The sequence below is a fragment of the Chanodichthys erythropterus genome, chromosome 1, assembly GCF_024489055.1.
Source record: "Chanodichthys erythropterus isolate Z2021 chromosome 1, ASM2448905v1, whole genome shotgun sequence".
NCBI lineage: Eukaryota > Metazoa > Chordata > Actinopteri > Cypriniformes > Xenocyprididae > Chanodichthys > Chanodichthys erythropterus.
The window spans coordinates 905,153-917,586 of NC_090221.1; the positions used below are offsets into that span (position 1 = coordinate 905,153).

The 12,434-nt window shown below is 38.8% G+C and overlaps 1 protein-coding gene across 1 annotated transcript in view; it reads right to left on the reverse strand.

The window, feature by feature from the left end:
- LOC137019234 (NACHT, LRR and PYD domains-containing protein 12-like) overlaps positions 1-12,434 on the reverse strand; it is a 92,962-nt gene that overhangs the window by 30,936 nt on the left and 49,592 nt on the right. Inside the window, exons 12-14 of the mRNA XM_067384484.1 lie at positions 12,245-12,418; positions 11,979-12,152; positions 9,766-9,939 (exon numbers count right to left, since the gene is read on the reverse strand). Coding sequence (XP_067240585.1) covers positions 9,766-9,939; positions 11,979-12,152; positions 12,245-12,418 — 522 coding nt within the window. The remainder of the gene's footprint in view (positions 1-9,765; positions 9,940-11,978; positions 12,153-12,244; positions 12,419-12,434) is intronic.

Sequence of the window (12,434 nt, forward strand, 5' to 3'; positions counted from 1 at the left end):
ATGATTAACTTTACATTGTAAGGGTCAGAATTATGCATTAGTTAAGCATAAATAAACTAGTAATTAATGATTTACTTGTTCACAATTATGCATTAGTTAAGAATGGACACAATAGTAATTAATGATTACTTTAACATATAGTAGGGCATATTAGCCATTATTTAAAATGTATTAAATATTTGAAAGATACACATGCTATAACTAACCAAAAATAACCTAGTAATTAATGATTAACTGAATGTACAGTAAATGCCTTTTAGTCATTAACTACAGCTTAATAAACCATATATTATTTTTGTGTAGTGATGTAATTATATTTCTGTGCCATTCTATTAAATTAACTGAACAATAAACTAGTAACTATGCTTAATTACTGATGGTTTTGCAGTTATAAATTGCTAAAATAGTGTAATAAAGACAATTTGACCCCTAAAGTGAAATGTATATCCACATTAATCATGGCACTAATTGAGTGATATTTGTAGTGTTCGCCTACAACTCTTGTTCCATGTTTTCTAGTCATTATCTGATTATGACGTAAGCACGTAGAGAAAAAAAAAGAACGGTACGTCTTGAGTCATGTGTTGCAAGTAAACTGAGAGTTCGAGACCAACTCTTTTTATGTCTGTGTAATCCTTCTTTTACAAAACAAAGAAGACACTACAACTTGGCGACGAGTGATGAACGGATTCAAAAGACTGTACATGTGAGTTAGCCACGCAGAAACGAAAACAGAAAACGCTGCTTGTGTCGCGCGGATTGCGAGATGACGACTCTCCCACATTTTCCTATGTTCGATTTTCACTCTGAACCCAGCTCAATCGGCTCGCGATGGAAAAAATGGCAAAGTCGATTCGATAACTATCTACAAGCATTCAACGTCGAGGAGGACAAGCAGAAAAGAGCACTTTTACTACATTACGCGGGACCCGAGGTGTTCGACATTTTTGATACGCTGCCAGAAACCGGAGAAGACTACGCCACAGCAGTGAGAAAGCTAGATGCGTATTTCTGTCCAAAAGCCAATCCTGAATATGAAACATATTTATTCAGACAAGTAAGACAACGCGAAGACGAAACTTTGGACGCGTATCATACTAGATTGAGACAGATGGCAACAAAATGCGAGTTTGCAAATGTAGACAAAGAAATCAAGTCACAAATAATTCTAAGCTGCAGTTCATCGCGTCTCCGCAAGATGGCACTGCGAGACGGCACAATGACACTTCAACAATTACTAGACGCAGGTAGAGCTCAAGAAACGGCAGACAAACAAGCAGCTGGCATAGAAGAGATGCATGCAAAATCATCCAAATCATTCGTAACACATGCAATAAATAAGAAAACTTTGAACAGAGACAAACAGAGAAATTTTAAACCAAAGACCACTTTTGAAAGCATGACATGCAACAATTGTGGAGGACATTTTCCACACGATGGAGGTCAGAAAAACTGTCCTGCAAAAGGAAAAACCTGTAAAAGCTGCGGAAAGCTGAATCATTTTCAAAAATGCTGCAGATCAACACACTATGCAATAAGTAACCCAAATCCAGCAAAGCCCAAATTCCAAAAGGTGAAACAAAAAGTGAATACTGTGCATACAAATGATACAGCATGCAAAACACACCTTGAAACATCAATGAGTTCGGATGAAGACTATGTATATGTCATACACACAGTCCAACATTCGCAACAACCTCAGTCACAAGTGGAGATCGCAGGAGTGCCAGTGAAGATCATCATTGATTCTGGTGCAAGCGTAAATATTGTTGATAACACGGCATATCAAAGTAAAACGCAACGTTGCGTTAAAACCATCTGATGCAAAAATCTTTGCATATGGCTCTTCCACTCCACTTCCACTAAAAGGAAAATTTCAAGCCAGAATCAGTTTCAACAGCACAGACACAGCAACCACTTTCTATGTAATTGATGGTCACTCTGGTTCTCTGCTTAGCTACAACACCGCAACAGAACTTGGAATTCTACAAATAGTCAACACAGCGTCTGTCCAACCAGCTGAAGTTCCCACTGTGAATCAGTTACTTGAAGAGTATCAAGACCTCTTTCAAGGCATTGGGAAGCTAAAAGACTTTCAAGTGAAGTTACACATAGACGAGTCTGTAAAGCCTGCAGTACAACCACACCGACGGATTCCATTCCATATCAGAAAGAAAGTAGAACAAGAACTCGAAAAACTTGAACAACAAGGGATCATTGAAAAAGTCAGTGGACCGACACCCTGGGTATCACCTATAGTTGTGGCACCAAAACCCAAGAATCCTGACAGTGTGCGCATATGCGTGGATATGCGAATGCCCAATTGTGCCATTCAGAGAGAACGTCATATCACCCCGACAGTAGATGATCTGATACATGATTTAAACGGACCTGTACTCTTCACGAAACTGGATCTGAATGCTGGATATCATCAGCTTGAACTACATCCAGATTCCAGGTACATAACATTCACGACTCATGCAGGGCTCTGGAGGTACACTCGTTTGAATTTCGGGATTAGCTCAGCTGCCGAGGTGTTCCAAAACACAATCCAGCAGGTCCTTCACGACATCCCAAACGTCAAGAATATGAGTGACGACATCATAGTCTATGGGAAATCACGAGAAGAGCATAATGCCTGTCTGCAAGCTGTATTCAAGAGACTTAGAGAGAAAAACCTCACCCTCAACAAAGACAAGTGTGAGTACAGCAAAACAAAACTAGACATCTTTGGATATGTGTTTTCAGACAAAGGTATTTCGGCAGATCCGAAGAAGATAATAGCCATCAAGAACCTCCCAGCCCCACAGAATGTGTCTGAATTACGCAGTCTGCTCGGAATGACAACATACTGTTCACGTTTCATTCAAGATTATGCAACAACCACACAGCCGCTGCGTGAACTCCTCCGGAAAGACCATACTTGGAATTGGGGGCTGGAACAACAAGCAGCATTAGACAAGCTAGAATCTCAACTAATTCAGAATGCTACAATGGCATATTTCAATCCAAAGAAGAGATCCACCCTGTTTGTTGATGCAAGTCCGGTTGGTCTTGGTGCGATACTAAGTCAGCCAAGTACAGACAATCCCGGTGACAGAGTAATTGCGTATGCCAGTAGAGCGCTCACATCGGTAGAACAACGCTATTCACAAACAGAAAGGGAAGCTCTAGCAATAATCTGGGCGTGTGAACACTTCCACCTATATCTATATGGTTCACACTTCACAGTTATTACAGACCACAAACCACTGGAGCTCATTTTCAATAACCCTCGAGCATCCTCACCAGCCAGGCTTGAGCGCTGGAGACTGAGATTGCAACAATACACGTTCACAGTCCAATACAAACCTGGGAAAGACAATCCTGCTGATTACATGTCGAGGCATCCTGTGGATGGGCAACACACACGCAACTGTTCGGACAATGCAGAAAGCCACATAAACTTCGTAATTGACAACACAGTCCCAAAAGCGATGACTTTAGATGAAATACGACACGAAACAAAGAAAGACCCCGTCCTACAAACAGTGATAAAAGAGTTGAGAGGAAAAGTCTGGACACATTTGAAGCAGACCATGTCAGACACAGACCACACAAAGCTGAAGGCATTTCATAAGATGAGACATGAGCTCACAGTTAATGAATCACAAGACATTGTCCTCAGAGGGAATAGACTTGTTTTACCTACCTCTTTGCATCAAAAGGCCATCCAACTTGCACACGTAGGACACATGGGCATCGTGAAGACTAAACAGTTGGTAAGAGAAAAGGTATGGTTCCCTGGTATTGATGCAGATGTGGAAAAAGCTGTGCAAGGATGCATTCCATGTCAAGCGGCCACGCTCCAGCATCACACAGAACCCCTTAAGATGTCTGATCTGCCAATGGAGCCATGGTCAGAAGTCTCTGTGGATTTTACTGGTCCGTTTCTTTCTGGTGATTACTTGCTAGTAGTAGTTGATGACTATTCCAGATATCCAGAAGTGGAGATAGTCAAGTCTACAGCAGCTACTGCTGTGATTCCCAAACTAGACAAGATATTCTCAACTTTTGGCATACCTAGCATAGTCAAAACTGATAATGGTCCACCATTCAATAGTCACTGTTTCGCAGATTTCAGTTTGTATCTTGGTTTTAAACACAGGAAGATAACCCCGTACTGGCCTAAAGCGAACGGAGAAGTAGAACGGTTCATGAGAACGCTCAAAAAGACAGTCATGACCACAAATGCAGAGGGTAAACCATGGAAGCAGTGCCTGTACAGTTTCCTGAGAAATTACAGAGCAACACCACATGGAACCACCCAAAAACCGCCAGCAGAACTACTGTTCGGAAGAAAGATCAACACCACATTACCTTCATATCCACAGGACAAGCCAAAAACTGACCTCAGCAACACTGATCACATTGCAAAGCAGCGAATGAAAAGATACGCAGATCTTAGGAACAGAGCGAAAGAAACCAGCATCAAGGCAGGTGATGTTGTATTATGCCGACAACCATCAACAGGAAAGTTGACGACTCCATATGAGACAAAACCCTACAAAGTAATCAAGGTCAAAGGGTCAATGGTGACGGCAAGTAATTCAAGAAGATGCATTACGAGAAATTCCTCATTTTTCAAAAGACTCCCATCTCAGCTCACGGTCGAGCGGAACGAAACCTCTGATGACGAAAATGACGTCAGAGGACAAGCTCAAAATTCAGACGTGTCTCAGAACAATATCCCACAAAGCACATGGCACCCTACTGCCAACTTAAAACAGTCTGACTTTTCACACACCCCTCGATACTATCTGAGACCAAGTCGCAGGGCACCAAGATATCTGATTGATGAAATGTAAAATGTCCTTTTTCAACATGCTACCACTTATGGTCCACTAGTATTAATTTGTTTTGTTAAATGTTCTTGTTTTCAGATTTAGACATGTCAAAAATGATAGCCTGAGGTAACAAGGACCGTAATCTCATTTTTGGTTTTTCATTTCGTCTCTATACAGAATATGGTTTATAGTTTTAATTTTGGCATGTAATTACATCTCCATTTTCGGAAAAGGGAGGGATGTAGTGTTCGCCTACAACTCTTGTTCCATGTTTTCTAGTCATTATCTGATTATGACGTAAGCACGTAGAGAAAAAAAAAGAACGGTACGTCTTGAGTCATGTGTTGCAAGTAAACTGAGAGTTTGAGACCAACTCTTTTTGTGTCTGTGTAATCCTTCTTTTACAAAACAAAGAAGACACTACAATATTCAAGTTTATTGAGCCGAATAAGCCAACAATTAAGGCAAAACTACCATTAATACAGTACTAATAAAGGCAATTTGACCCCCTATTCTAAAGTGAAAGCTAAATCCTCATTAATTATGGCACTTATTGAGTGATATTCAACTTTATTGACCAGAATAAGCCAATAATTAAGGCTAAACTGCCACTAATACAGTAAAGATAATTTGATCCATTTATAGGTTCTTATTTACACTATTTGTTTTCAATTATTCTCCAGCGTGATCGCACGAGAATGTATTTTTACGCAAAGTGTGGTTCTACAACACAATTACGTTTTCATACACTGAAACGTACAATATTGACAGCACTAAAAATTATTAAAACAGTTTGCTATTCGTGACTTTCACTGCAAACTCGTTTAAAAGAATTATGTTAAACAAAACGACACTTTAAAACCTTAAAATAAATAACATTTCTGTAATCATCTAACCATCATGTAATATTTATTTTGTTCGCCATGGGAAACAAAAGGCGTTTTCTCAGACACAGGACTAGACAATACACCAAAATGCAACAAATTCACAAAAGACGTCAATTTAATCCGCTTTAATCCACATCTTTATAATCCATACGACTGCGAGGAACAGATCCAAATTGAATTCTTCATCTGCCGATCTTCATCTCCGTCCTCAACAGCGACTGTGTAAACAAATCCAGCGATCGTTATGAATTCAAAAATTGCCGCCTCAAAAAGCTTGACACGACATGTTTTACGGCAGTGATGTCAACACTCATTGGCTCTCGCCTGCTTCGTCACAGATTGCGACATGCCGTGAAGTGAAGCGGAATACCATTCGTGGATTAATAACTTCAATTCTGCTCTGTACCTGATATAAAACGATTGTATATCACCAGAGAGGACTGCGACTGCAACACATCGTCATTCGGACAACTATTGGTATCGCTTTTGACATTTTCTTTATAAAGAAATTGTGATTAAGTTACACTTTTCTGTCTGTTATGTTTTTCTACTATTCTACATATTTTTAAGAAATGGTTATGGGTAGGTTTAGAGGTTTGAGTGGATTTAGTGGCTCAAAGCATTCTTTTAATGCTATAGTGTTACTAAAATTGTCATTTTTCTAAATATTAAAATCCATTACGTTCATTTTATATTCTCTATAAAATGGTTGTGTTTGAGTTTAGGGATAAAACATTTATCTATAAAACGGTAAAAGGGAAATTATACAGATATCTTTATGATGTAAAAGATTAGTAAATCTTTTAAGTATTTCGGCGGTAGCTAAAAGCGTAATATTCTTACGTTTAAATGTTGCCAATACGTCCATGTTGTATCTATCACCCTTTATCCAAACATACAAAAAAACGTATGTTTTGTGTCTGTAAAAGTTATGTATTAATAATTGTTTTAATAAGGGCCATGTATTTAGTATACACTTTAGAATAGGGGGTCAAATTGCCTTTATTAGTACTGTATTAATGGTAGTTTTGCCTTAATTGTTGGCTTATTCTGCTCAATAAACTTGAATATCACTCAATACGTGCCATAATTAATGAGGATTTAGCTTTCACTTTAGAATAGGGGGTCAAATTGCCTTTATTAGTACTGTATTAATGGTAGTTTAGCCTTAATTATTGGCTTATTCTCCTCAATAAAGTTGAATATCACTCAATAAGTGCCATAATTAATGCAGATTTAGCTTTCACTTTAGAATAGGGGGTCAAATTGCCTTTATTAGTACTGTATTAATGGTAGTTTTGCCTTAATTATTGGCTTATTCTCCTCAATAAAGTTGAATATCACTCAATAAGTGCCATAATTAATGAGGATTTAGCTTTCACTTTAGAATAGGGGGTCAAATTGCCTTTATTAGTACTGTACTAATAGTAATTTTGCCTTAATTGTTGGCTTATTCTGCTCAATAAACTTGAATATCACTCAATAAGTGCCATAATTAATGAGGATATACATTTCACTTTGGGGGTCAAATTGTCTTTATTACGCTATTTTAGCAATTTATAACTGCAAAACCATCAGTAATTAAGCATAGTTACTAGTTTATTGTTCAGTTAACTTAATAGAATGGCACAGAAATATAATTACATCACTACACAAAAATAATATATGGTTTATTAATTTGTAGATAATGACTAAAAGGCATTTACTGTACATTCAGTTAATCATTAATTACTATTGTGTCCATTCTTAACTAATGCACAATTGTGAATAAGTAAATCATTAATTACTAGTTTATATATGCTTAACTAATGCATAATTCTGACCCTTACAATGTAAAGTTAATCATTAATTACTAGTGTGTTCATTCTTAACTAATGCTTCATTGTGAACAAGTTAATCATTAATTAATGCTTAACTAATGCATTATTCTGGACCCTTAAAATAAAGTGTCACCGTCAAGGTAATTACATTACATTTAACAGTAAATTTGAGCTAATTTAAACAAAGAAGCTTCGATGCGTCTGCGCAACAGTGACGGTTAACAGGTTAAAGATATATAACTCAGACAACATGTGACAAACAAGGAATGTAATACATAAGATAGATAAACTCTAGTAACCAGAAAAAAAGTGTATAGTTAAGTGTACTGCAGCAATGCAAAGTCCAGATCTTCAGTTACTGCAGTCATTGAAGGATGGTGCATGTTAACAGAACAATACAACATGTAACAGACAAAAAAAAAAAAAAAAAATGTAATATATAAATTAGATAAACTATAGAAACCAAAAAGATGTGTATGGTTGAGTGTGCTGCAGCAATGCAAAGTCCAGTTTTTCAATTATTGCAGTTATTGGAAGATGGTGCATAATACCTACAAATTAAGTGGGTGAGAGGGGGAGCGGGGAACAGTGTTTGTTCAGCAGTCTGACTGCCTGGGGATAAAAACTGTTGGCCATTCTGGAGGTTCTGGCCTCAAGGGACCTATACCTTCTACCTGAAGGCAGCAGGTGGAACAGACTGTGTGCTGCATGTGACCGTCTCTTATGATGTATGTCCTGCGCAGGCAGCGGGAGGTGTATATGAGGGAGAACAGTCCCTCATATGGCCAAGTCTGATTGTGCGGATGATCCAGCGGGATGGGCTGGGAAGCATTAACCAAGGGAATCAGCTCTTTTGTTGAGGATGTGGGAAGAGTGGCCTAGAGTGGCCATTGCTTGACTAACAGAAAGCACTGTCATCTTGGCCACCCGGAGGGCGAGGTTGGTGGCAGTACAAAGCTATGCCAAGAGCTGATTGTTCAAGACCAGCCTGGGGCATGTCCATGAGTGCTTTGATAGACCTGAAGGCCATGGCATGCAGGGCGAAGGTGGCCTGTCCACAGGCCCTGTAAGCCTTCTCCGTTAGATTAGAGGAGAACTTACAAGCCCGGGATGGGGGGATCCCGGCGTATCCTTTGGCCTCCCCACCATCCAGGGTAGTGAAGGCAGAGGAGGGACCAGAACGACTTTGGATGCCGAAGGGCATCTTCCATGATATGGTCACCTCCTCATGCTCCTCTGGGAAGAATGGCACTGGGGCGGGGAGCTGAGAACAAGCACAGGCTGCCCCGAGAAAACAATCATCCAGCCAAGAAGGTTTGGGATGTGGCGGAGGATTCCACACAAGCTGACCTTCTTGGCAGCCCGGAAAAGCATAGCTGTAAACTCAGGATCTGACTCGGACAATGCTATGGTCCTGGAGGGAGGCAACACAGCCAAGTCTTCATCTCCCGATGGCTCTTGCTCACCTTCCATTGCCGCGATCGACATCTGGTCATCAGCCGCCACACCAAAGGAAACGGCTGGTCGCTCATGAGAGGGGCCACCACGATCTTCCGGTAGCACCACTGTCTGCAGTGTAGTGGAGGGGTTAGGAGCCCATGGAGAACATCTCGGCGGGGAAGCCCTAAGCAGGGGCCAGGGAATGACTGCATCCAGTAACGCAAGGATGGAATGACATCTTGAAAAAGATGCAGTGTCCGTCCGTTAAGCTCTTTTAGAAAGGAAAGCACACAGTGGATCAGCTGCGGTGTGATTGTAGGTTCACACTGGTCGCCTACAATCAGCACACACAAAGAAAACCGGCCCAAATCACAGACCTGACAAGCAACAATTAAAAGCTTGCTGTGAAAAGAGCAGTTGAGAGCTGTGTTTAAACTCGTGGCTGCCGATGTAAAGTGCCGTTTCACCAACACTCTCCAAAAAAAAGGGTCCCAAAGACTCGACTTCAAACTGTAAGGTATTCTTTTTGCAGCAACAGAAACACAAATGCTTGGCTCTGAAGCGAAAGACAAAGTGTGAGTGCTCCACTTCCGCATTTAAATCCACTCGCGGGGTGGTGCGTGAAGCAAAGCTTGCATGCCAATGTCAATTGGTTCGTTTAGTTTACACTCAAAGGTGATAGGGCTCTCTTGTGATACGTCATTGAACGTGACTGAGAGGGAACTATGTAACTTGAAAAAAACAGTAAACTATAATCACACTGTAACTGATGTATAGTATAATGTTACTAACTCTAGTTTCTCCAGCTTGAGTTGTGGGTTCATCAGTAGATCACTGAGGTTTTTCACTCCAGAGTCTCCTAGTTCATTACTGCTCAGGTTCAGCTCTCTCAGGTGTGATGGGTTTGATTTCAGAGCTGAAGTCAGGATGAGACACTGTTTCTCTGTAATACTGCATGTTTTCAGACTGAAATCAGAAAGAGAAAAGAAAATGACTCAGATCTATGATGAACCTTTCTGGTGCATATATCAGTGTAAGATACTTGAATAACAGAAGGAGACAGACGTAACTCTGGCAACTTTTACTGAACTCAAAGCAGCAGAGAACATATATCTTCACTTGGCCAGCACTGAAATACACACTGAGAAAAAAACATACAAATAAAAATAATAAAAAAATGTAATCAAATAAGTTCATAAAGCTAACATTTTTTTTTTTTACTTTGCAATATCTGTAATTTCAATGTAGACCTATGAGGGTTTTTTTTTTTTTTTAACGGGGTTATTATTATTATTATTAGGCTATTATGTCTATTAATCAAAGTACACTCAATTGTACAATATTTCTGTTATTTCAAGTTATACCAAATGCTGACAAATGTCGATAGTTTTATCAAATTAAAAGGTGAAATGTTCATAAAATAAGGGCAGCTCTGCAGAAGAAGTTCATGTATAATGAGTGAGACAGCAGACACTGAAATCATTGTGAGCATCACGCGTACTTCAGTATGTGTAGTAGTAGACAAAAATGTGGCGCTCTTTCATACAAACTTCAGATTTCAATAGCAGTCATTTTTAGCTTTAATATTCACAGACACTAGTCTGTATCAATATCTGATTCATTGTACAACCCGACTTTTGATTTATTCATCCAAAAATTGCTAAATTCTGTGACATTCTGCTTTATACAGTAAGTTCTATTTATGACTGGATTCTGTGATTTCATCTGTGTTTTTTGCATCGTGGAAATTTGCTCTGCATGGTATTTGCAGTATTAAAGAGAGATAGTTTTGTGAGTTATTTATTGTTGTGTAATAAATTTGTTTCCATAAGTGTAAGAGTATGTAGTTAATAGAAGTCCGTTCTCTATACACTCTACATTGCGCTTCATGGCCATTGAATAGATACAGTAGCTGTATCAGCTACGCACCGGTATGGCGTTTTTTGAAAAATTCATATCGGTCTCGAAATTTAAACCGGTATACCATATGAACCGGTATACCACCCAGCATTAGAATGAGCCATTGTTTAAGTGAGATTATTGTAATGGTAACTGATCAATGTTATATGTAAATAAAAGCCTAAATTAAAATCAGTTGTGGTATGTGTACTTAAAGTTGTCATGAAATCAAAATTGACCCTACTTACTTTGTTAGTGCACATTACTAGTCTTGTCGTGAACAATTAAACCATGCAAGTCAATACACCAAAAGAGATGTCTGTTGTCATAATCTTTAATCAAAATCTGAAAATTTGCTTCCACTCTGGAATGGCATTCTCTCTCTGATACCGTAAGTTTGATGGCTTAGGGAGAAACTGCTTGTAAAGTCATGACGTAAGGAATGCTGTTTCTGGGTCACTTGAGAATTCCATCTCAACAGCCATTTATGAGCACTATTTAATTAATATTACATATTTAAGCTAAGCATTTAAAACTTGTTGTATACAATACAGTCTCTGCTCACGGCACCCCAGACATAAATAGTTTAACGATTTATAAAAGATGAATCACTATCTTCATACCAAAATTTCAGATGGCCAGACAAAGGTTAGATTTATAATTTTTCAGTAGTATTACGTCACAATGTGATTATGTATTAGCACCATTTGTTGTTTTCTTGGGACGTCTGGTAGAGAATTTGGACCCGGGAGCAGTGCCATCACCGGCTAAAAAGTAACTAAAAACTAGTACTCTGAGTAGTTTTTGAGAAGAGTACTTTGTACTTTTACTTAAGTACTGTTTTGACACAAGTACTTTCACTTGTAATTGAGTATTATTTCAGCAATGTAACAGTACTTGTACCGAAGTACAAATTTTCAGTACTCTTTCCACCATTGTTGAAATGCAATTATTTACTAGTTAGACACCTAATTTTACTTGTGACCAATATCTAAGCCCAGAAGATGCAATGCTACAGTATAAATGATGTAACTTGAGTCCAGTTATTTTAAAATAAATAAACTGTAATCACACTGTAACTGCTGTACAGTGTGCTGTACACTAACTCTAGTTTCTCCAGCTTGAATTGTGGGTTCATCAGTAGATCACTGAGATTTTTCACTCCTGAATCTCCTAGTTTATTCCATCTCAGGTTCAGCTCTCTCAGGTGTGATGGGTTTGATTTCAGAGCTGAAGTCAGAGCAGAACAACCTTTATCTGTCATATCACAGGAGCTTAACCTGCATTAGGAGAAATGAGAAAAACAAACTCTTTATTCTGTTTAATTAAAATTTCAAAACAACTTTCTTTCTTGTATGTGAATTTTACTGACCTCAATCTCTCCAGTTTACACTGTGAATCTTTCAGTACATCACATAAGTGCTTCACTCCTCTGTTTTTTATTTGATTCACACTGAGGTCCAGCTCTCTCAGGTGTGATGGGTTTGATTTCAGAGCTGAAGTCAGACCAGAACAACCTTCTTCTGTCATATCACAGTAGCTTAAACTACATTTGGAGAAAT